Source organism: Ambystoma mexicanum, chromosome 10 (genome assembly GCF_040938575.1).
Source record: "Ambystoma mexicanum isolate Mex_15411 chromosome 10, UKY_AmexF1_1, whole genome shotgun sequence".
NCBI classification, from domain to species: domain Eukaryota; kingdom Metazoa; phylum Chordata; class Amphibia; order Caudata; family Ambystomatidae; genus Ambystoma; species Ambystoma mexicanum.
In genome coordinates this window covers 1,632,416,647-1,632,443,153 of record NC_090932.1, presented here as the reverse complement: position 1 = coordinate 1,632,443,153, position 26,507 = coordinate 1,632,416,647, and the positions used below count along the sequence as shown (strand labels likewise).

Sequence of the window (26,507 nt, the reverse complement as noted above, 5' to 3'; positions counted from 1 at the left end):
TTGCTGTTTACGAGGATCCGGTTTCAGAATAAAAGGTACACTTTTTGCTTTTGGCGATTTGATTATTTTATAGTGTGTAACACTATCTATCAGAGGGGCATTGCCTGACCATCAATGTGCGGTCGGTGAGGGCCTTTGTTAACCATAAAGCCATTTCGCCGCCGGTTAAGGTCTGTGTCTTATTGTGTTCGGCCACGGCTCGTTGGTCAGCCAAGTCACGTCAACGTAGCCCAAAATGTCAGGGTGGTGTGTGGGGGTGGGCGGGTGCTGAAGTCCGGTCAGCTCAATGGTGTTATGCCACTGCCCCCAGACCACAAGCTGCACGCCGCTAAATGAACTGCCCATCACACGGCGCTTATAACAAAGAAAGTTACAACATAGGGTGCTTTGTTTTCATTCTCTCCGCACTATCTAGCAACTGATCAAAGCTGTCAAGCTCCGAATTACACTGGCAACACCATCAACCCTGGTGGTAACTCCGGCTGCCCCTTTACAAATAGTTTTTTACTGGATCCAGTTACTGGCATATGGGCTTTTGAGCCACCTGGTAGACTCTTGCTTCTACGACGGAACCCAGTCTATTGCCTGGAAAAAGTGCACCCCTGGTCCTGCTGCTCTCCCAGCGGCTGTTTCTCAAGGCTCGGTCCTGGGTCTTCTGCTTTTCGCACTCTACACCTCCTTCCTTGGCCAACATAGCTCCTTTTTCTCATGCCCCCACTTTACGAGCAATACCTACATCATCTTTTTTCCTCTCGGCTCCAGTCCCTGGTTTTCTCCTGCTTCCTCCTGTGTCCAGAGGGAAGACCTGTGTTCCCATGTTTCTGGGATGCATTGGTCGGGGCTGTGGTGTGCAGAGAGGTGCAGTTTACTTGTTTGATGTCTGCTGGGAGGAATATTACATTACTGTGTGCGAGTGGATTGCCGAGTCTGTGTGTAGTGTGAATGAGCACAGAATTTGACACTGTTAGCATGCAGTGGTTAGTGGAGGGCATGACGGGCAATTTAGTGTCTCTCCTAGGTGTTGCTGCTTTCCCTATCTTGCCAACCTCTGAAGCCTGAAAGTAGATGCAATCAGGCTTGGCATGCGCCAACTTTGCACCAGACCTGCAGATGAACTTAACTGGTTTGCTGTTAATTCTCAGTTAGTAGTTTAATGGTATCCACTACAGAATAATTACTCATTTTACTATAGCCGATATGATAGCTCAGTCAGATGAGCGCTTGCTGCCGCGATGTGTGTGTGATCTGCAGGTTGCAGCTTCGAATCCCCAGCAAGGCCATCACAGCCTTTCATCCTTCCGAGGTCGATAAAGGAGTACCAACACAGGTACTCACACCATTACCCAGCTATTGCCATTTTATGGCCAGGTACCACCATTATGGCAGTACCTGGCAAATGTCTATCGCACTGAACTCACCCGGGCCTCCCGCACTGCGGGCGTTGCCCGCTGGCTCCGGGGCCGGCTTTATGGGGCCAAGATCTTTTGGGCACTGGCACTTATTTTTTTACAAATTAAGCACTGCTTGTACCGTGCAGCCCACATTCCAAGCTGCCTGATTTGCGCGCGCCCCCATACAGGGTGCTAATGGACATTAATGGGCACTCCCGGAAATTGGAATAAATGTGACCAATGAGATTGCTAGCTAGAAAATTGGAGCTAAAAAAAGACAAGGCGCTACTAAAATAAATTAATTATACGAGCAAAGAAAACTACATTTAATGATTCATCCAAGGGGGTGCACACCCTCACTTAAGGTGGTACAAGAAATGCCAACGAAAAGAGGCGATCGCTTTTGTTTGCATCTAGGGCTGGGAGGACAGCACCTTTTGTCTTGGAAGCAAGACGAGGCAGAACAACAAAGGTTTGAATCCCGGTCCTGCGCTTGCAGACTGGCTTCCAACAAAATGTATAATATCAGTGATATTCAAACGCTTTCATATCGGTCCCCCTACCCCCATTGAGTAATGTTTCTGCCTGCCCCACGTAGAGGTTGTCCCCCCTAGCTCTTTAAAATATAAGCAGATTTTTCTACTGCTTATATTGTCTATTAAAAGCAGCCCTTTCTTATATTAAAAACAGTCATGTAATCCCTTGAGTCTGCCTCACTCAGGGCCCCCCCAGAGATCCTTTGGGCCCCCCAGTTTGAAGACCACTGGTCTTCATCCTCCCACATCCATGCCACTCCTGTCATCATCACCCTCTGCAGACACCTCAAAAGCTGCCACTTTCCCATCGTCTTACCACTCACCTCCCCTGCTATGCTTCCCTTTCCTAATCTTCTATCCTCTTCTGAAAACTTTGCACCTTTTCTATCACCTCTTCCCTTTTGAACTGTGTAGAGCACCCCGAGACCCGCTGGGTACGGCCAGCGCTGTGTAAACGTTTATAACAATAAATTGCCAGGACAAAAAAACTCCTGCTATAAAAGGGATGTGGCTCGGAGCAGGACCTCCCAGCCCATGCCTCCCATCGTCATATATATCTAGTGCCACGACACCACCTTTCAGCTGTGTCAGGCCTCTTTGAGCTAGTGTGAGCTTGCAGGAGTAAACCCTACCCTCAGGAAGAGCAGGCAGTTGAAGCGAGCACACCCACCGACCCGTGGGACAGGGGCATTGTCAAGACTATACCAAATGAAGCGTGCAGTGATGACGGACATGATGCTGCGTGTTCCCACTCTTTATTTCAACTGAACTCCCGTTCCTCTTTTCGGTGGTAACCCTGCCCCTTATCTGATAGACACGAGAGAGCGGGCTGATGCCCGTGGCTCTCTGTCTTTACATAGACGGAGGACGTGACACCCCCCCCCCCACCCACTTATACTAGAAAGTCCTCTTTTTAATCCATTTCCTCTATTCATCTGGATGGTTTGCGAATGGCTCTTCTGGATGGACTTCGTACCACAGGGGTGTCATTTTCCCTGTCCCTGTCGTCGTCCTCAGTGTCCACAAATCCATCTACGAAATCTTAGCAACTGTCAGAGCAGTGACATCTGGGCTTTCACTTCCTTGGGTTGCAGTCCTCTCAATCGATTTGAAAAACACTAAATTTCTGGTGTCTGTACCAGATGGGCATGCTGCTGTCACCATGGACCCTATTATGTGTCACGGTCATGGGCTCAGGGCTGAATGCTGACACCTCCTTAGATCATTGCGATTGTCGGACTAGCACCTGGTCTCCTATGTCGATCTCAGTGTTGCCTCATTTTCTCTTTAATCTCTTTGTCCCTGGATCTTGCGGTTGCACCCATAGTCACTTCCTTGTCAGTAGTTTGCGGGAGAGTAGTTTGTATCACTGTGCCAAACATTAGTTCCGCGGGGCACACTCCTGTGCAGCTATGAGGCGTGTTGCGATAATCTCTGAGAAGAGTGCAGATGGCTGTCACGATCCATACTCCTGACCCCCTCAGGTACAACAGCCCCCTGACAACAGTGGGGCTACAACCCTCCACAGTGGCTCCAAGGACCCTAAAACTCCATCATCGGAATACATGGAGCCAGTACGGGCACCTTTGGCGCCAGGCTTATTATCAGGAGTAAGGCAAGTACCCGCTTTCGACCTTAATTCAACATGGAGGCCTGTTTACACAGCTCAGTTCCTAGAACCAAGCTGTGTAGACTAGTGTTTTGGGTGTGGCCGAGTCTTCAGAGGTGACTGGCTATATAAGCCACACCCAAACTGGAATCCACCCTTCGCGTTATTCTGCACTCCTGCAGCGTAACGCTCATTGTGTCCAGCTCCTGCTCATCTGCTTCTCCCGGCGACCTGAACTTGAAACCATCAACCATAATTTCACCAGCCACCTGGAAGAACAAGAACAGCATTAGCAAGCGGACACACTTACCTGTGAGTATCAGACCCTGCATCCATCCAACGCTCATTTTGCATCACACATCTCCGAGTTGCACCGCAGACTGTAAAGGTAAAGAAAACAAGGACAGCATTAACAATAACCCTTACCTGGCAAGCAGCGGATCCTGACATCGCCCTGCACCTCGTTAACCTCACCCCAACTCCGGATTGCACCGTTACCTGCAAGGGTGAAGAAGAAACAAGCAAACATCAATAAAGCACTTACCTGGAATAGCAGCCCTTCGATCAACCATCACTCCGAAACATCATCACACCGCAACCTGCATGAAGAAGAGAAAGGAATACAGGTTAGCTACTGATTCTAGATAAATAGCGCTGCGCTCCGCTCAACAACTTACCATAGTCTTCTCCATCTGGCGCTGCAGCTCCGCAACCGCAACCATCCCTGTGGAGACAGAAAGAGACATTATCAAATAGTGTAGTAGTGAAAAGTAACACCGAGAAGACCCAGAGAGCGAAGGAAAGAAAAGAGACAGAACAAAGACTCACCTGAACACAATAACCAGAGTCGGAGTCACATCCGGTCTGGACCCGACACAAGGGCACATCGACCAGTGAAGCAACTAGGTCCTCTGAACGCCCGTGTCCATCACGCGCCCCTGCACAGAGTCGCAGGACGGAGAGCTCAACGCACAAAAAAAAGGTGAGACATAACCCTAAGGGAAGGGACTTGGATCAGAGGGAGGTGGGAGTCCGCCTATCACGGGCCCAGTATCTAAATCCTCCGTTCTCATGTCTTAGGTGCTACCCAATGACTGACATACAAACCAGGCAGAGAGGGGTCCAGGATAGTGCCCAACCTTCCATCCAGTACCATGTGGCACCCCCAGGTGAGCGTAACAGAATGTGAAGACTCAATTAAACATCCACCTGGGCTTCATGGAAACATCAGATACTGACCAACCAGCCCAGTTACTGAGGGAATTACGGCCAAAGTGCATTCCGCCGGGCAAGAAACCAATGTCCTTAGAAGGGAGCTGACAGTCACCAAGGATCATACCGATGAATTAGCCAGACAACTGCTTCAAATGCAGGCTGGGCAGACTCTGTTGCCAGGGACTGTTCTGGCGGTTTCAACGACATCCGTCAGTCCAGTACGAGTGGTCTTCCCTGGGGCAGTCCCTCTGGCCCCACCAGAACGTTTCACTGGGGACCCAAAAAGATATGCAGTGTTCATGAACCAATGCCGCCTCCATTTTCTCTGCAGACCCAGAGCCTTTCCTAATGATCAGTCGCAGGTCACCTTCGTTCTGTCATACCTGAGTGGCAGTGCCGCAGATTGGTCCGTACCGTTAGTGAGCCAGGATGATCCACTCCTGTGGGATTTCGGAGGGTTTCAACAGGAGATGGAGAAGCTGTTCACCCGACACACCCAGGGCCAAGCTCTGGATAACAAACTTCTATCTCTCCGGCAAGGCAGCCAAGACTTTTTGACATATATCGCCACCTTTAATAGACTCGTTGATGAAACTGGGTGGCCTGAGGAGGAAAGAACTATGTTATTCCATCGAGGTCTGCGGGGGGAGTTGAAGGACGTCCTAGCCCAGGTGGTAAACCCACCAAGAGACTGTGCAGAGGTCAGCAACCTAGTTGTGCAGCTCGACCACCGGTTGCAAGATTGAAGAACGGATCGAGCTAGAGCAGATAATCGTACTGCGTATATCCGCTCTAAGGAGAATACCTCGCGTGCATCAGAAAACACTTCAGAACCCCTGCAAATCGGGGGGGTAGAGAGTCCATTAACCAAGGCCGAAAGAGACAAGAGAAGGCAACCACAATTATGCCTGTACTGCGGGAAGTCCGGTCACTTCCTCAGAGAATGCCCAGTGATGCCTCCTAGGAGAATAGTTGGTGCTACAGAAAAAGAAGGAGGAGAACCAGAGTCGGAAATCATCCAGGCCCGGCAAGCTTAGAGGTCCGTTGTCGAGAGAAAGAAAAGAGCCACAAACCTCGCACCTTGCCCTGCCTGTGATTTTGATCAGTCACCAACAACCGTCTCGGATGCATGCTGTGGAGGCATACATAGACAGTAGAGCAGTTGGTAACCACATAGACCAAGGCCTGGCAACAAGGATGGGGCTTCCCCTCTGTCAGAAAACGACAATTGAGAAGGTCACCACGGTCGACGGCACGGAGATAGCTTCTGGTCCTGTAACTCAACGCACAGCAGAACTGACCCTTCTGTGCCAAGACATCGGGAAGCCATTGCCTTCGACCTTATCAAGGTCCCTCAGTTCCGAGTGATTTTGGGAATGCCGTGGTTGGTGGCTCACAATCCCAACATCGACTGGAGTGCAAAAAAGTTGGCTTTCTCCAATGAGTGTGCTCACGCATGTTACGAAGTGGAAATGCCATCATCTGGTCCAATGACCCCTGACCAAGGTAAAGAGGCAGTGGTACTATGTATAACGAGTACGTTGCCAAGCGAGTACCGCGACTTCCAAGACGTGTTCCAGAAGGAACAGGCCAATACCCTACCCCCTCACAGGACATATGACTGTCAAAAGGACCTTGCACTTGGTGTGCAAATCCCATATAGTCGTATTTATGCACTCACCGAACCAGAAAACCTCCATTTGAAATCCTACCTGGATCAATACCTGGCAAACGAGTTCATCCGCCCGTCCAAGTCCCCGGCAGCCTCACCCCTATTCTTTGTACCCAAGAAGGAGGGGGACTTGAGAACGTGCATTGACTACCGTGCACTAAATCAGGTAACAGTAAAAAAACGCTATCCTCTACCCCTTATCCCGGAACTGCTGGACCAAGTCAAGGATGCCCAAATTTACACCAAATTGGACCTCATGGGGGCATACCATCTCGTGCGTGTAAGAAAAGGAGACACATGGAAAACCGCCTTTCGTACCAAGTATGGGCTGTATGAATATCAGGTGATGCCCTTTGGGCTTTGCAACGTTCCCGCCGCGTTCCAGTACTTCATGAACGACGTACTGTGGGAGTTGATTGACGTATGTGCCCTAGTTTACATCGACGACATCTTGGTGTACTACTCCTTTAAACAAGATCACATTAGGCACGTTCGCTCAGTCCTTGCAAAACTCTAACAGCACCAGCTATACACCAAACTTGAAAAATGCTCCTTCCTTGTCACCAAAGTCGAGTTCCTTGGTTTTGTCCTCACTCCCAGAGGCGTCCGGATGGATATGCACAAGGTAGATGCCATCCTTAACTGGCCATCACCCTCTTCAGTCAAAGGTGTCCAGAGTATGCTCGGTTTTGCAAACTTTTATCGCTGATTCATCCCAGGTTTCTCTCAGATAGTACACCCAATCACTTCTTTATTACGAAAAAACAACAAGCATTTCCAATGGACAGAAGAGGCAGAAAAGGCCTTTCAGGAACTCCAGAAAAAGTTTACCTCAGCCCCAGTTTTGCGATACCCCTGCCCAGATCTTCCGTATGTAGTGGAAACAAGATGCCTCCAGCATGGCGATGGGGGCAGTTCTTTCCCAAAGGGATCCCAAAACCGGCCATTTACATCCCGTGGCCTTTTGGTCACATAAGTTTTCCCCACCTGAACTTAACTATGCAATAACAGACAAGGAACTCCGGCCGATTAAGGCAGCCTTTAAGGCTTGCCGACATTACCTTTTGGGCGCCAGACATACGATCACTCTAATCACCGACCATCGGATCCTACATTACCTCAAGACAGCAAAGGCTCAATCATCTCGTCAACTCCGATGGGCCTTATTTTTCGCATAATATGATTACATAATCACCTATCGACCTGGAGTTCAGAACGGTAAGGCAGATGCCCTATCCCGCATGGGAGTAGATACAAATGCATACTCAACCCCAAACCCTGCAGCCATCATTCCAGGTGACAAACTACTAGGACTCACAACAATGTTATCCTTGGATGAACTCATGAACACCGAGGCCTTACAGGACTGGACCACTCAAATTGAACATCACACAACAAAGGACCAACTCCCATATTTCAGGGGGCGTTTATATCTAACGAATAAGGCGCTACAAGACCAAGTCATTTCTGGTTATCACGACTCCCTGATGGAAGGACATCCAGGAATTGCCAAACCCTAGCTAAAGTGAAAAGAAACTACTGGTGGCCGACCTGGCGAAAGGACATTACACAGTTTGTTCTGTCATGTGGCATTTGTGCACAGAATAAATCCCAGAAACAGAGACCTGCAGGCCTTCTTCAGCCCCTGGAAATTCCACCTGCACCCTGGCATATTCTCTCCCTCGATTTCATCACAGACCTTCCTCCCTGCCAAGGATTCAACACTATCTTAGTAGTATTTGACCTCTTTTCCAAAATGGCCCATTTCATTCCGCTTAAGGGTCTTCCAAACGCATCCAGTCTGGCAAAGGTATTTTTAGAGCACATCATGCGACTACACTGATTCCCCTCTGTCTTGATTTCAGACCTAGGTAGTCAGTTTGTGTCTAACTGCTGGAAGAAGAGTTGTGCAATTGTCCAAATTGATATCTGTCTATCCACTAGTCACCATCCCCAAACTGATGGTCAAACCGAGCGGACAAATCAGACGCTAGAGCAATACCTAAGGTGCATGTTACATCAAGTGGAAGAAGGTTGAAAGGATGTGCTGTGGATAGCCGAATATGCCTACAACAACTTGCTACACACCAGCACTGGACAGAGTCCATTCTATACTGTGTATGGAAGGCACCCACGTACGTCTGCGTTGGACTTCCCAACAGCCTTGGAAATGCCTGTGTTGAAGACCTTACATACAACTATCACTCAGGCTTTCAACAGGGTCGCAGAGCACTTGATCCAAGCCAAAGACAGACAGAAAAGGTTCTCTGACCAACACCGAAGAAAAGCCCCTGACTACCAAGTTGGAGACGAAGTCTGGTTGGCATCTCGGCATGTGCCCACAAGAGGAACCCGAATATTTCGTCCGAGGTACCTAGGACCCTATACCATCAAGGCTATCATAAACCCGGTGGCGGTAAAACTAGCTTAACCACCAAACATGCAGATCCATCCCGTATTCCACGTATCACTTCTAAAACCCATTCAACCTAGAACCTGGGTCAAGGCACCACCAAAACCGGTAATGGTTAACGGAGAACCTGAATTTGAAGTTAGGGACATCCTAGACTCAAAACTCATCAGGTCCAAGTTATATTATTTAGTGGACTGGAAAGGGTACGGCGCTCAGGACAGGACATGGGAGCCTAGCGAGCACATCCATGCACCACACCTGGTAAGACGCTTTCATCGGAACCATCCGACCAAACCAAGGCCAGTAGGAATAAATACCGTGAGAGGGGCCTTAGGGGGAGTGCTGTCACGATCCATACTCCTGCCCCCTCAGGTACAACAGCCCCCTGACAACAGTGGGGCTACAACCCTCCACAGTGGCTCCAATGACCCTAAAAATCCATCATCGGAATAAGTGGAGTCAGTCCTGGCGCCTTTAGTGCCAGGCTCATTATCAGGAGTAAGGCAAGTACCCACTTTGGACCTTAATTGAACATAGAGGCCTGTTACACAGCTCAGTTCCTAGAACCAAGCTGTGCAGACTTGTGTGTTGGGTGTGGCCAGGTCTTCAGGGGTGGCTGGCTATATAGGCCACGCCCAAAATGGAATCCACGCTTTGCGTTATTCTGCACTCCTGCAGCATAGCGCTCATCGTGTCCAGCTCCAGCTAATCTGCTTCTCCCGGCGACCTGAACCTGAAGCCATCAACCAGAATTTCACCAGCTACCTGGAAGAACAAGAACAGCATTAGCAAGCGGACACACTGACCTGTGAGTAGCAGGCCCTGAATCCATCCAACGCTCGTTTTGCATCACACATCTCCGAGTTGCACCGCAGACTGTAAAGGTAAAGAAAGTAAGGACAGCATTAACAATAACCCTTACCTGGCAAGCAGCAGATCCTGACATCGCCCTGCGCCTCGTTAACCTCACCCCAACTCCGGATTGTAAATAAAACACTTACCTGGAATAGCAGCACTTCGATCAACCATCACTCCGAAACATCACTGCACCGCAACCTACATGAAGAAGAGAAAGGAATACAGGTTAGCTACTGATTCTAGATAAACAGCGCTGCGCTCCGCTCAACAACTTACCATAGTTTTCTCCATCCGGCTCTGCAGCTCCGCAACCATCCCTGTGGAGACAGAAAGAGACATTCAAAGAGCGTAGTAGTGAAAAGTAACAGTGAAAAGACACAAAGAGCGAAGGAAAGAAAAGAGACAGAATTGAGACTGAAAGACTCACCTGAACACAATAAGCAGAGTCAGAGTCACAGCCTGTCTGGACCCGACACAAGGTCACATGGACCAATGAAGCAACTAGGTCCTCTGAACGCTCGCGTCCATCACGCGTCCCTGCACAGAGACGCAGGACGGAGAGCTCAACTTACAAAAAAAAAGGTGAGACATAACCCTTAGGGAAGGGACTTGGATCAGAGGGAGGTGGGAGTCTGCCTATCACGGGCCCAGTATCTAAACCCTCCGTTCCCCTGTCTTAGGCGCTACCCAATGGCTGACATACAAACCAGGCAGATAGGGGTCCAGGATAGCGCACAACCTTCCATCCAGTATCGTGTGGCACCCCCATGGATACTAGGTGAGCATAACATGGCTTGCATGAATGACCCCTTCGTTATTGAGCATATTTGTAGTGTGTACTTTAAGTTGGCCATGAATCTCTCAGTCGCGCCATTTGCCTGCGGCCATATAGTTGTGTGATTTTCCTGTGTTGGAAACACAAATGTTCAGCAAACATTATGAAATCATGCCCACTGAACAGTGGGCCATTGTCTGATTTTACATCACTGGGGATGCCATAATCAGCGAATGTCTTGTCCAGTGCCGGCATGACGGCATATGCTGTAGTCGAATGTATTAAGTGCACTTCTGGGAACCTCGACATCTCATCGATGATGAACACAGCACATTTGACATGGGTCCAAACATGTCAACAGCCACTTTGTCCCATACTTGTTACGGCATTTAGGTCATTTTGAGTGGTTTCTGGAATGTGCTTGGAGCAACCGCATTACAAAGTATGCAATGTCTGAGTATCTTCTCATTTTTCATGTCCATTTTTGGAAACCACACTTTGGTTCTGAGTTACCTCTTGGTGGACACAATTCCCCTGTGTCCTGTGTGTGTGCCATGTCAATTACTCTTTCCTGTAATCCTGCTCGGATGACGATGCAATCTTCTTTCAGCAGGAGGCCTTCTGAGGATATGGATCGAGATTTGTGCAGTAGGTGAAATGTTTGAAGTAGTGTTTGTTCCTGTTCAGAGAGGGGCATTCCTCTTTTCTTCCAATCATGCCATCTCCCCGGGGACACACTGGGCCTCATTACGACCCTGGCGGAAAGTGACTGACCGGACCGCAACAGCGTAAATAGCGTTTCCGCCATTGCACGAAGGAGCAAAGTGCGGCTAATTACGACCCATCGGGCACGAGCATTACGCCATGGCGGAATCCGAAAGGCTGCGATGGCGGAAATGACCCCAAAACGGCCCTTACCGCCGCCGTACGCTGCACTAGGTGCAATACCGCCACCCATCTCAGCGGTCACCGTAATGAGCGGTCACCGTAACGAGCGGGCACCGAAAATTACGGGCACCGTAAATATACGGAAACGGAAGTAAAAGCATGTGGCCGGAACGGGAAACAGCACGCCGCACAACTATAAAATCCGAATCCCAACACAACCATTAAAAATCCGACCCTGACACACATCCCAACCCGTTAGCAACCCCAGTTAAAAAAATAAATATGGGAAAGGTAGCCAAGAAAGCGTGTGATCGCAAGCGGCAGGTCCACTTCTCCCGAGAGGAACTGACCGTGCTCACCGAGACCCTCCAGGAAAATGCCGCCGTCGTCTTCTCCAGTCAAATGACCAGGACGGCCCTTGCCAACAAGAAGGCCATATGGGCCCTGGTGGCACAGCGCGTAAGTGCGGTGGGGACAACACCCCGCACGCCACAGCAATGTCGCAAGCGGTGGGACGACCTGCGGATCCGCGTACGCAGCATACTTTCTGCGAACAGGAACATCGCCACAGCTACCGGGGGGGGTTCAGAGTCGCCCATCAAGTTGACCCCCTGGGAGGATATCTGCGCCTCCACCATAGGAATGGAGAGCATAGAGGGAGTCGGAGGGATGGAGAAAGGAGTGCCGACATCCGGAGAATCAGGTAGGTTGGCCAAGAGAAACAATGCGAAATCCACAAAACACGAACATGTGCAGTACCCTGTGACCCCATAGTGCAATACATACTTTGCCCTGACAGCGCCCTCTAAAAGTCAGAATGAATAAACAAATCAATCAAGATGCCATAAACAACCCCTACATGTGCAGCATGCACCCCCTAACTGCAGGCAGCCAAATGAATGCATCCTCAATCCACACGAAAATGAGACCACCTCCAAGGCCCAGTCCCAAATCAGCCTCATGTACCACCCCAATGCATTTGATACGTTGCCATTCCAAATCCGACAGACCCATAACTAACGCTCGCCCCTCTTTACTCCACCACAGGGTCCGATACCAACGACGAGCTGCAGGACACCCCTACCAGCACGCCTGCAAAGAGGGCCAGGACCAACGTCCCAAGAGCCTCCACCTCAGGTGCAAGGATCAAGACACGGCAGCAGCAGGAATCAAGTGGCAGCACACTGGAGGGGACTGCAACAGGCACCCCAGCAGCCAGCAAGTCCACAACCCCAGCACCACAGGTCCCCCCAAAGAACGTATCTGATGGCACTGCCTCTGGTGCTAGCAGCACCATAGGTGACACAGCTGTCATGCCAGCATGCTCCGACACGGAAAACAGTGCTGGCGACGTAGGTACCATCCATGACCTTTCCCAATACCCCTGCATGTTCCATCCCCTACACCATGACGAAACCACGCAGGGGCACCCTGAAGACGACGACTGGCCAACCCCCACAAGTCCTGTGCCAAGGCAACATGTGTTGAGCAGCCCCCCTGTCACACCACCGCAAATGTCCATGGCCCAGCAGAGGCAACAGTCCCTCGACCTGCTGATCGAGCAACAGCAGGAAGTGTCCACGCTACTCAAGGACCATGCAAATGAATGCGGGGGTTCCAGGGCAGCCATGGAAACATCCACCGAGACACTCAGGGCACAAATAGAGAAAAGTAGTGAGAGCCTCAGGGGAGAAATGGAGAGAAGCACCGAGAGCCTGAGAGCACAAATGGAGAAAAGCACCGAGAGCCTGAGAGCACAAATGGAGAAAAGCACCGAGAGCCTGAGAGCACAAATGGAGAAAAGCACCGAGAGCCTGAGGGGGGAACTGCATGCGACGTCCAAAGACGTTTGTGCTGAACTTGCTGCTGTGCGCCGTGTGCTCTCGGAGCTCTCACAAACCCTCAGAGACATGCATGGACGCGAGCAGGCCGAGACATCATCCGTGGCAAGTTCCGTCCAGGGCAGCCCCCAACGCAGATCTGGCAGGAACCTGCGCTCCACGGGCAGGGGTGCCCCTGATACCCGTAGAGGGGGCTTGCAATAGCGTCTACCCACGGACAGCATGCATATTTGGACACTGGTGTTGGGGGGGGAGGTAGTAGGGTGGAGGGGGTGTGTTGGGCTTCACTGGGTGGCGGGTCCATAGGGTGTATAAATCAAATCACATTAACAATACAGCACCTCATTATCATCCAATGACATGTGTGGACATTGATATTTGCGTACGAGGCCTTCATAGGCGTACAGTCCACAATGTGCCTGTACTACACACACACAGTGCCACAGGTCCCCTTTCCGTGTAATAGGCACCATGCGTGGTTGCTAGAAGCATGCATCTATGATGCTCTGTCGGATTGCACGTGCATCCTGTGCCTCATGGACTCCTTGAGGTGCCTCCACATCCCCACCCTCATCATCATCATCATCTTCAGGTGCATGCAGTACAGCGTCAGGGGGCATGGGCACATTCCTACGTATGCACATGTTGTGCAGCATGACACATGCCATGACCATCTTAGAAACCTTCTCATGGCTGTACATGAGTGCCCCGCCAGACCTGCTGAGGCTGCGGAAACGAGCCTTCAGTAGGCCGAATGCCTGTTCAATGACCACACGGGTACGTGAGTGGGCATGGTTGTAGTCCTCCTCATGCTCGTTCTGTGGGTTCCGGATTGGTGTAAGGAGCCATCTCTTCAGTGGATACCCGGCATCACCTGTATGAGACGAATAAAGGGTGTCAGTGGAATGATAGTGCTAAGTAGCCCCCCCCCCTCCTGCAAGGTCATTGACGCATCAAATGGGCCACGATGTCATGCATGGAATGAGACTCACCGAGTAGCCAGGATCTGTGCCCTGCGTGTCGCTCCATGTAGCGTGGTATTCTTGTGTTCCTCAGGACCATAGAATCATGGGTAGATCCTGGAAACCTGGCACAACAATGCGTAAAGATCTTGTTGGAGTCACACACCATTTGCACATTGATTGAATGAAATTGTTTCCGGTTGCGGTACTGGACCTCCATGGCATGTGGGACAACCAATTCAACATGGGTGCAGTCGATGGCACCAATGCAACCCGGGATGCCGCCAAGTGCATGGAATCCCACTTTTGCGGTGGTAATCTCCTGGTACGTGCGTGGTAGTGTGATGTGGTCGTCGGCGTGCTTCAGGAGGGCATCGTGCACTTGGAAGAGTGTCCGTGAGAACAGTGGCTGTGAAATGCCATGCAACTGTCCCACTGTGTGCTGGTAGGTGCCTGTGGCCAGGAAGTGGAGTACAGACACCACCTTCAGTAGGGGTGGGATGGCGGTTGGGCTATCTATCATGCTCACGAGGTCAGCATGTGTCATGTCCACAATGGCGATTATGGTGTCCCGGTCCAAACGGTAGAGGGTGTGGATCTGCTCAGCAGTGAGGTTGAACGGATCAGCTCGGAGGCGTGGGATTGCGGGCCGCCTGCGTGGTGGTAGTGGCAGTGCTTGTGGGCCTTGCTGACCCTGCCTTGCCCTCCTCCTCCTCCTTCTCCTCCGTCTCCCCTGTGCGCCCGGTTGTTGTACCTGTTGTTGTTCGTCGTCTTCTTGTAGTTGTAGCACTTGCAGTGCTATCTGGTCCCCCAGGCCCAACATCGCTAGTCCTGCCGGTAGCATTTTGGAGTGGGAGTGGTTGTGGGAGGGGTTTGGGTCTGCTATATATGTGCTGTCGGCCTGTATGGCCTCCACCTGTGCTGATTGAATGAATCTGTGGCAGATGCAATCCCTTCTGGCCGAGCACGTCCCGCACGTAAGGCTGCATTTGGCCGCATGGCATCTTGGGATTGGAATCATGTATCAAATCCCGATGGCAGTGTGATGTACTTTGACTGATTTTCATGCTATGCTCCCATTGTTACACATGCTATAATTGCAGCCGCTTACATACCTGTGAAGAGTCAGTGGTATGTAGGGCTCGATCGATGGCCGACCCTCATGCAGCACAGTAACGTACTTCACCGACGGGCGTGGCGTCCCATTTGTGATTGCAGCCAGTTAGCATTATGACACACAGCCGCACTACATTGATGTAATTGTGAATGCAAGCGTTCACAGAAGCCTTTTCGACGTAATGTTGCAAGTGAGGAATTCGAAGGCCAGGATTTTTGGTTTTGAAGTAGCGGCGAGGATACGCCCACAGGTCTGGGTGGAAATGTAACGTTCTATTGTAGAATGTCCTTGGGACATGGCCCATAACGAGCAAGCAATGAATGATATGAATTGAATGGGATGCGCAATAGCGTAGTGGACGATAAGGCAGGACGTTCCCAAATCCATCTTGCTTCACAACACTACAGATCCGGCCAGGAGCACAGTGGTTTTTGCAGACTGCATTACGCACAGACGCGATGGAAGTTTCACATATTATGTGAGTGAATATTCATGCGTTTTCATTGCGGGATGAGGGAATGATGAATGGATGCATGGACAGATGATTCCATTTAGGGTCTGCCATGTACATGGGTTTTTTGAATCACTCCCCTTCCCCTGCGCTATGTGATGCAAGGCTGCCATAGTGGGATTTACGTCTATCTGCCCTTGTCGGATCCTCCCTGTCTCGACGCGCCTTCATACACTTGTGTCTAGGCACGTTACTAATCCCATGTCATGGGTTCTATCTTGACGGACGCATGCACAGTAACCGACGTTGCCAATGGTGTATTTACCTCGATTGATTTCGTTATGAATCGATACTGATTTAGGGGTGTGTATATTCCTTTGGAGTGGGCTAGCATGCATATGGGTGTGGATTTGGTGTGTTGAATGAAGATTGTAATGCATCATGAGTCCCGTAATGCAATCGGTTAATTTGTGTTTCATTTGGGTGACAGGTATCTCCTGCCCTATTGCAGATGCCATCTCTACGCCACTCCTCCAGATGGGTTTTACTCTCGACACCTGCAGCTTCGGGTGAATCAGTGGAGCACCATTACGATCTTATGGGACGATCGCCAATGGGCCACATGCCCTTACGCTGTACTGGTGGCTAGGTGCAACATTTCGGCCTTTCAGCTCGACTAGTGCCTGCCTCATGGGACGGACCTGCGGTTCTTGCCGCTTCCATGTTGCCTTTTGGAACGTTGATGTAGGCCCTGTGTGCCATGATGGTACAGGGCGTCACACAAGTGGAAGCTGGTCAATTATTGCAGATGCAGCCCTCGGTGATGATGGATGTTTTGGTGTTATTTTGCAAATTGCTGTGGGGCCTTTGTCATTTGGATGTGCATTTAAATTGTATTCCGATATTTGTCGTGTTGCGTTATTCTTTGCAGGTGATGTGGCGATTTTCGATTTGTGGCGGTATGTATTGCGAGATGATCTGCATTGTGTTCCGCCTTCTGAGTTGAGTTGTGTGGTACAGTACTGGCCGCGTTTGCCTACGTAGCACAGTATGGTCACGGATAGGGGCTGCCATTGTGACTGTTTACATGATGTGCTGTTCAGGGGCGGGGGATTGGCTTTTGGCCGACTGGTGCCTGTCAGCCAGGTCGATTGGTGGAATGATGGGATGTTCAGAATGTGGCTGGTCACAGGTGCCTGTGTTTGCGTGCGTTTGTTGGAGGGGGACTGGGGTCATGTCCATTGGAATAGCTTCTGTATTCATGCCATCTGTGCCCTGCAGCTCCCATCGGCCCCTCTTGGGATGAGCCTGGCTGCTCAGTCACTCTGCCAACTTGTGTGGTACATGCTTCTGCTGATGGTTGGTTTGTTTACTGGCAAGAGTACAGGGCTGGTGCAATCCCCCTCAGGATGCTGTTTTGGATGTTGCCTTGCGCTGGTGGCAAGCGATGGGGGACTACTGTTGTTTTGTGTCATGTGTTCTTGATTTTCATTTTGATGTATTGTACCTTCACATTCCTGTGCTGCATCAGTACGGCTATGGTGACATGCCGTACATGGATGCCCACTCACGGGGCGCTTTGAGCCCCTGCATGCATTTCTACGTTGGCATGCATGGGTGAATTGTAGATTTCACTGGTTGCATAGTGTGAGTACATTGCGCCTGCCAGGAGTTGTGCATTGTGGCCAGGGAGTGGAGTACAGGCACTCAGTGGGCCATTTACGGTTGGTTCACGATGCCGTATTTCTCGCCATGGCGGAATGGTACTTTACGACGTGCTTGATGGCGTTCAGTACATGTCCGCTAGGGTCAGAATTCGCGTACCGTTGCGCCATGGCGGTGATTCCGGTTTTGCAAGGCGCGCGTGCGCGTACTTGGTGCAGTTAGCGTTGCCGTTCACTGCGGTGTCGCTAATGGCATCGTACTTTACGGTGACGGGTCATAATCGCAACGAGCAGTGTTCGATGGCGGTATTGCATTTCCGCCATCATTTTTCCATTTCCGCCTGGGTCCTAATGAGGCCCACTGTCTTTCACTGCCGTGAGAACTGGATCCTGTTTCATGACTTCCACTAGCTCAGGAAATTTGAGTGATTTGGGCAGTGCATTGCTGATGATGTATTTGATATTTTGAGCAACTTTTTTGGATTGTGTCTCTTCTTGCGCACATAAAGGGTGCCTTGATAGGGAATCGTCTGGATGTTTGTCCTTCCCCAGGCAATGTACAATTGTGAATGAGTTTTCTTGGATTGTAGTCCCCATCATGCAATGTGAGGTGGCATCTTGGCCGTAGGTTTGCCATAAATGTTGGTGAGTGCCTGATGGTCGGTTGATCACAGTGAAATTTCACCCATATAAGAATAGATGGTAATGCTCACATGCCAAACCCACTGCAAGACTTTCCTTTTTGGGCTGCGACCAGGCGCACTCAGCGGGAGAAAAACTGCAGCTTTCATAGGCTATGATGAGGCGAGCTGATGTGGCGGTGGACTACGAAGACTTTCGTTTGACTTGGGCCAGGATGGCCCCTTGTCCTACGGGGCTGCCATCAACGGTCTGTTCTGTTTTGTTTCCAGGTCATGGTCATTATATGCCATGCAGGATGGAGAGGCGATGTAGTTCTTGATTTCCTGGAATACATCTTCACACACTGCTGACCACCTGAAGTTCTGACTCTTTCCCGTGAGTAGGCACAACAGCAGGGCTTATGGAGGCAAAGTCTAGAATGTATCTAGTACAATAGCTTGTCATGCCTAGAAATTATATAACTGCTAATGCAACGTGGGCGCCTCAGCTAATGCTCGAACTTTGTGAGGGTCGGGTTTCATTCCATCTTGTGAAAAGATGTGCCCAAAGAATTTGTTGTTTTACTTCATTCATATTTTGAAATGTTTAGGGTCAGGTGGGCCTCTTCCAGTGCCATGCAAACTCGATGTTGGGCATCATCATGAGCAGTTTGTGTCACTCCAAATACTAGGATGTCATCACTATAATTCAGACATTGCGGGATGTGCTTGATGACTTGTTTAATTTCATTTTGAAAGATTTCTGCCGCAGAAGACACTCTGAAGCCAAAGCGCTTGTAGCGATATAAACCCAGGTGGGTTGAAAGGAGGTTATGTAGCAGGACTCTGGATATAATTCGAGTTGACGATATCCCTTGTTGAGGCCTAACTTGGAGAAACATTTTGCTCCATGCAGCAGGTGCATCATATCAGTTATTCTCGGCGCTACCTGTCTTTCTCTTTCAATTGCTATGTTTGGTGCCCTCATGTCCACGCAGATGCGGATGGTGTTTTCTTTTTTAGGAACTGGAACAATGGGCGACACCCATGGCGTGGGTCTAGTTGTGTGTTCTATGATGTCCTGATTAAGAAGTGACTGTATTTTCATCTTCTAGTTGTCTTTGGATGTTTAACGGGATGTCTCCATAATGCTGGGCCACTGGTTTGATTTCTGGGTTAATGTGTAATTTGATCTGTTTTCCTTTTTAACTTGCCTAGTCCTTTGAATAGTGACGGGAACATCTTTACCATCATGTCTTTGTGGTTTGCAGTGTGTACGGTCAAGATTAGGTGCATGATGTGCACCAGTCCCATCTGTATAGCGGACTTGAAACTAAGAATGCTGCCTCCTGGCTCTTCACCTTGATCAGATATATTGGCACCCTTGCCGTTTTGTCCTTGTATGTGCACGTGGCTTTAAACATGCCCTTACATGTGAGTGGTGTGTGTGTGCTATAAGGGTAGATTTTGATGTCAGGTGGTTGTAATTACCTTTTAGCGTGAGACCATGGTAGGTTTCTTTGCTTGCCATATTGACTCTGGCTCCCGTGTCTATTAGGAATTGGAAAATGTGACGTCCATCATCTACATTCCTTAGTGGGGCGAAATAGTTGTTTAACAAGGTGAGGATGCCTTGCAATGTGCTGGTTGTGCGTTCTGGCATCTCAAATACGATGTCTCGTACCACTGGTCATAACGAATGCATCAAGATACCCCTGAGCCAGCAGTCCTCCCTCACCCCATTTGCATCAATGTAGATGTTTAGTTCTTTCAGCCACCGGTCCCATCGTGGGGCCAGGCTGCCAGTCTCTGATATTTCAAAAGGCAGCATCTCCTGCAATTGGAACAATTCATGGCTGTTTTCTTCTCTGGCAGAGGGACTGGGTACAAGGAAAGCAGAGCCTTGGCTTGAGGAGCTGATGGCTGCCTCATTGTCAGATATGGTGGTGGTGTGCACAACACTAGTTAAGTATTGTGGGCTCACTACCTGGGATGTCGTCGACAAGTGGCACGTGCTGCAGATAATGTCTTTAGGCTGCCTGCCATCAAATGTGTGTATTTGTGATGAGATGTGCCACTCGTATCAGTGTGAGATGCTAGACCCACACTGTAGGAGGCAGGCTGGGAGCGCGATGCACGTGATGAGAAGAGAAAAGATGTTCTGCCCAGGAAATGCTTGTTCATGAATACTGGCAGTCTTCCCAGGCCCTGCTGGCCTCTCTGGGTAGTCAGGCGAGTGCCACGTGCTGCTGCCAGCATTGTCTCGTGCATGGCATGCAGCAGGTCATGAAGGACAGACACGCAAAGCCAGCAATGAAAGTGGGATCATGAAAACGCTTGGCACGATCAGGTGTCACAGTTTCCTCATCGCCATTGTCAAGGTTTACAACAATATCAAATGAAGCATGCAAGGAAGAAAGACACAATGCTGTGTTTTCAATTTTCCCGTTCCTCTTTTCGGCGGCAACCGTGCTCCCTAGCTTATAGACAGAGAGAGCGGACTGATCTCCACGGGTCTCTGTCTTTACATAGACAGAGGACGTTACAGGCATGATGGGGCTAGTTTGAAGATATAATTGTTTTCAAGCAGATTAACCCGCCTTTCATTTTCCTGAGAACTGCTTTTTCGAGACTTCGAAAAGTGAGAATTTTCATTTAAAATCATCTTTACAGATGGCTAAGGTTGATGTTTCTATGTTAATGGAACAAAGTATGCAGTAGTCGGGGCATGAAGGCTGCAGTCAGTAATTTTGGTTTGGTTTTGTATGTGTTCGTATCAACATCCCAAACTTTTCCTTGATCTCTACCCCCCGATACCTAAGCCTCCTATGCGAGAGGCGTAGACGGTTAGGGCCAGACTGGCAAAGCCCACCCAAAGTCTGTAAATTCCCACTCAGCAGCACCATGTGGGAATTTACAGATGTTAATGTCACTGCGGTGAGCCCAACTACATGAGCTTCAGGCCCCACTTGTTAGACAGTCTTGGCTACGCCGCTGCCTGGGAAGCCAATGGTTCACAGTTAAAGCTGCAATCTTATGGAACGCCATCCCCTCCCATGTTTCCTATGACCCCACAAGCATCTGTTGCTCCCTCCTGCATTTTAATATCCACCTCTGACTCCTCTTCCGCTCTGAAGTGATCTATAAACCCCCTGAATACATTAATACAATGGGTCTGTGCCCTCTTTTCCTTTCCAGGGTTGATTTTAGACAAGATAGTCTTGGACACCAACCCCTCCATGTGCCTGGAGCTGGGGGCCTACTGCGGGTACTCAGCAGTGAGGATCGCACGGCTTCTGAAACCTGGCGCTCGCTTGTTCAGCATCGAGGTCAGTCCAGTGTATGCGGCCATCGCCACGCAGATGGTGGAATTCGCCGGCCTGCAGGACAAGGTACCAGTGGTCAAAGTGTAAGAAACGAAGTAGTGAAACTATGTTCCCTGCTAGCCTGTCGCCCACAAACCCCATCACGACACCCCCCCCCCCAGGCACAATACACACCCCATACCTGGGACTCGCCTTTCCTCCATTCCACACTGTTAAGACTGAAAGACACACAGTGAAAAAAACCCCATTACCTTCATTCTGTGTCTGCAGCATTTTCATTTTGTTGCTGAAATGCAAAAGAAACATTCTGATGCCTGCGGGAGCAGAGCTATGATGGGGCTTGGGAACGGCCTTTGTCCCAAGCAGGCCACTGACAAATAACAACAACCCCAGATGTAAGATAGCTCGACCTTATGTGAGCTTGGTGTTGATCCAGCAGGTCCCAGGTTCGAATACCCAGTTTGACAAAAGCAAAATACAAACCTGCCTGCTGTTTCAGGAACCGCTCACTTTTATTTTCAAACAAAACTTTTTTTAAAATAAAAGTATAGGAACGGTAAAACTTAATAAAAAAAAACAAAGTAGATGAGCACTGCTCCCACCCACTTCGACCAGTGTAAGGTACTGTGTTTGCATTCTGTCCCTGGGAAACTCAGCCAACTGGGTACAGTCCATACCCACTGGGCACAGTCCATGCCCACTGGGCACAGTCTAACCCTTGTGTTTCATGGTTGCATCTTCAACACCTTTCCTAGGCTTGAATCCAGGTGATCTGGAACCGGTAGAGGTTGCTTCTGCGACTTGACCTGTGCGAAGCCTGTGTTGGCTTGTTACTTGCTGGTGGACCACCCTGGTGTTAATGTGTTATCAACCAGACCCGTATTACAGAAACGTTGTGCTGCTGCATTGCAATTATGCAAGTGTTTGCATCAGGTCAAAACATTTCCCTGGTGCAAATCTCAAGCAAAGTGTGCTCCCTTTCGCTAATATTTGGTCTTGTGAGATGCGGGTCACCTCATTTGTACCAGTTGGAAGCCATTTCTCTAACCCTACCCAACCTTGCCCCCTCTCCACATTTCTCCTTTTGTTGCTCAAAATTGACTTGTTTGCAAGCTGGCACATTATAAATCATCATTGAAGACTTCAATAATTGCCTGTGCCCACAGTTAGTGGCATTGGTTAATTCGGTATCAGGTAATAAAATCGTGGCAAAAACTTTGCTGGTAAAAAAAAAATCGCTGCAAAAATGCTGTGGTTTGACACAGTAAAGGTGTACCCCATTATACCATTTAACGGAAGCAGGGGTTGTGGGGGTGTCCCCCGCACCTCTTAAATGGTATATTGGGTACAGGGGTTGTGGGGGTGTCGCCCGCATCCTTTACATGATTGTGGCGGCAAAACCACACCATTTTTGCCGCAATATTTTGTATACACAGCCATTTTTGCCGCAATTTTAAGACATAGAACCGTTAATTCAGCACTGTGAACCTACAACCTACCCAAGAAGCGTACGACCCTCACTTCAGGGGATCAGGACATTTAAAATGAGGGTGGTTTGACTTTTCCCCCAAATATTCTACTGCAGGAGATTGGCAACACAAGAAGTCAATTCATCCTTATGCGAGTGGTAGATTAATATTATATAGCTGGTATGAAGCGCAAGGACTAGCAAAACCTGTTAGTTTCTGCAGCAAAAGTGCCTGGTAGTTATAGTCCAGAGGAAGGACAAGGTGCTGCGAAACACCAAGCCTTGACAGTGTTGCATCCATGGGAGGGTAAACCCTGTCGCAGCCTTGAGTAATGCTAGGTTACAAGCTCTTTCTGAATATTCCAGGCATACTGCCATATACAAGTTTCACCAATGCACCGACCCGATCAACTGGAACAGCGTGTGAAGAAGACTGGCAAACTCCTTCGGCTGAGGCACAGCTTTATTGCAGTTGCAACAACAAATGACTCCATTGAGGAACAAACCCTGAGACAAAAAACTCCCAGCCAAGAGAAAAAACCTCGATGTGAAGATGACTCAGTTCACGTTCTGGCAGGAGCTGTAGCTCATCGAAACCGCGGGCAGCACTCGGTGGATCCGACAGGACAGCAGCAAGGATTGGGAAGATTAGAGCAGAAACAGGACAAAGAAAAAGTAGCAAAAGACAGCGGAGAACAGGGAAGACCAGACAGTGCAAGGCAACAAGGAAGTTGCAAATTCGCCTTACCGCTGTGCTTTCTTTCTTCTTCTTACTGATAGATTTTATCCATCAGCGGTGATCTTTGGATACCGAGGCTTCAGCCTCATTGCTCCTTCTTCTCGGGTTGAGTATATAATCATCGGTTTGAATTTTTTATGGTCTGTGTGGACTTGTCGGAGCCTTTCCTGGAGAAGCGTCCACTCTTACGTATGGCGTAATGGTGGCTTTTGTATGACGTCAATGCCGTGAGACAGACCAGGAGCTGCAGCTGATGTTGCGTAAGACTAGCGTAAAGACTAGACCGCGTCTGCAACGTTTTAGGGGACTACCTGTGCAGTTGAAAGGAAAAAGCGATTCCACACACTATATAACTGTCGGAATGACAAGAAGCTACTGTGTGGCAGTGTTTTGGGCAACTTATAGTGGCTTCTGATCTTTCTTGGGTATAACATTGATGACAGTATAGCACTAGGGCACAGACTAGTTTGGTGACCAAAGCTAAGCTTTAGGGTGGTTTTGCTTAGAGTGACTCCCTGGTTCTTTCTTTAACTGGTTCAGTTGGAGTACCTAGTGAATGTAGCAGGTGAATGCGTTGGCATAGCACTGCCACATAGTGCCGTTGCGGCACCAGGCACTTGGCCTAATCAATTCCTGGATCTGGGAGAGGCACGATGTAATGTCTCCATTTGGTTCCGTGCCTTTTACTGCTCCTTAGTACAGCTCCTAAACTGCTCCAATGAGAGCTGCGAAGAGGTGCAAAGCGACAAGCCACAGCTTTATTAAAAACCCACATAAATGGACACGTATAACCAAAGTCCTGACCCATTTCGTATGGCGTTGGCCTGTGCTGTGGGAAAAGAGTAGACTTACCAATTGCGTCCCGTGTCCATTGATAAAGTCGCCTGGAAAATGGCCACGAGGGGGCGACATTTCCTCAAAAATGCACCCTCAGTCAAATTAAACATTTTCCCCAAATATTCTAGGATGGGAGTTTATAATATAAAGTATTTTAGAGGTAAATCACCTGCCTGGCAACTTTTTCCAGGCGACATTATCACATAAAAACATGCGTCCGTGCTTCACAAAAAGGAGGACAGGAAGTTGTTAAGAGTTTGCAAGTGTTATTTCTCTGATCGAAGGTTACTTTAAGTTTCCCCATGAGGGTTATATAAGTGTGTCTCCTGTGTCCGGGCAGACTTACGCCACGAATCCTGTGTTTGTCCTTTGCGGCTTTAGCTAAAAGTTGCACTTTTCCTGCATCGCATTTCCCCGAACTTGCACTAAGATTGTTGCCGCAGCATGGGCGTGCCTTGCCGACATGCCCCGTGCCTTCTGAGAGACGCTCAACCGCTCACTCCTGGTTTTCCTTTCATTCTGGGAAGTTAAAAGGATTTGTGAGGGAGTATAACTGCCCTTTACAGTGAGGCATTTTATAGGCGAATAAAAATATATGTCCATCCTAAAACCGATATCTTTTTGTAATCCATAAATCACTGCATCTATTAATTGATGCACATTAAAAGCATACAGGCCCCATTCCGCTTCCTAGATGCTGCTCCGGTCCTGGTTTTACCTTTGCATTCTGGGACTTGTAGTCCAGGGTTTATAATGGGCAGGTGCACGGACTAGACTAGCATCTGCAGCATGGTATGGGGTTGGCATGTATGCATTAAAGGTCCCATTCAGATGGTGCTGCTCTGCTGGAACCACTCTCCCACATATCTGCGTGAGTCTGTGTGGGTGCAGGGCAGGCTACTACGTGTCAGTCATTTCCTATTTTTTTATTGCAGGGTTTTCTTCTCCCTATTTTTTAGTTCTGAATATGTGCCTCCTTTTTAGGGTGTAAAATGTCCCAGAATGCAAAGGTAAAATCAAAACCGGATAAGCATCTAACAAATGGCATGGGGGCGTTGACCTGTTGGCATGGGCGATGCCGCTCATGACATCATTTGTACCCACCCTGCACAGTTCCAAATAGAGCAAACGGTCCTGTGCATGCACAGGAAAGTGTGATGGTTTCATGTCACATACGCAGCCCTTCATGCCATGGCCAGTCCTAGTTTTAATTTTGCATTCTGGGACTTGAAGTCCTGGGTATATTATGGGGGCCTTCATGACTATGAGTCCCAGAATGCAAAGTTAATCACAGGGCTGGACAACTGTCTCCCGAATGGAATGGATAATGTTGGCATGTATGGTAGGCAGCTGTTGAAGAGCAATTACTGCCCTTCCCCTTCACCCCCAGAGTCTTGCACCTCTGAGCCCAGATGTTGCCCTCCCCTCTGCTTAATCCCTTCTAGTCTGGTGTCCTCTGTGATGCCAGGCTGGAGACCACATGCGGATTCCTGGGTCCAGAGAGAGGATGTGCCTGGAGGGGCAGCCATTGTCCCGCCCTTTCCGCCACCTGCAATTAGCAGTCAGCGGTGGTAAGTAGGGCAAGCTACGTGGCTCCTATCTCCCCTATCAACAGGCCTTGCTCAGTCACAGCACCCACACGTTTATCCTCCGCACCTGTGCCTCCCAGGGTCCTTCAAATAACACACCTTTACAAGCAGAGCGCTCGCGAGAACCCGCAGGCGGGTGGGCATGTGTGGTGGGAGGGGTCTGACCATACATGGGTTCTGTGCCCTCAGGTCCACTTCGTGCAAGGTCCATCTGAAGAGGTGATTCCGCGGCTGAAGAAGAAACACGAAGTGGGCACCTTTGACTTCGTGTTCATCGACCACGTCAAGGACGGGTACCTGCCTGACACGAAGCTACTGGAGGTGAGTGGCAGCCGTGACTCAATCCCTTCTGATCTCAATCATTCCATGTCTGCTTTGTTCATATCCACTCTCATTGCAGTGTTCTTAGTCCTGATCCTGTGGGCAGAAGGGGGGACGGTTTCCTCTCTTGCCAGAATCTGAGCGCAGCACCATTTCAACCTCCTGAGCAGGCCTCAGACACATAGACAAGATAAGGTGAGGTGGGAGCTTTGGGG

At 49.5% G+C, this 26,507-nt stretch overlaps 1 protein-coding gene across 2 annotated transcripts in view; it reads left to right on the top strand.

The window, feature by feature from the left end:
- Positions 1-26,507, top strand: part of COMT (catechol-O-methyltransferase) — a 187,701-nt gene that overhangs the window by 144,948 nt on the left and 16,246 nt on the right. For both annotated transcript variants that reach the window (XM_069620038.1, XM_069620039.1), the window contains exons 3-4: positions 21,211-21,404; positions 26,161-26,292. In XM_069620038.1, the coding sequence (XP_069476139.1) occupies positions 21,211-21,404; positions 26,161-26,292 (326 nt within the window). The remainder of the gene's footprint in view (positions 1-21,210; positions 21,405-26,160; positions 26,293-26,507) is intronic.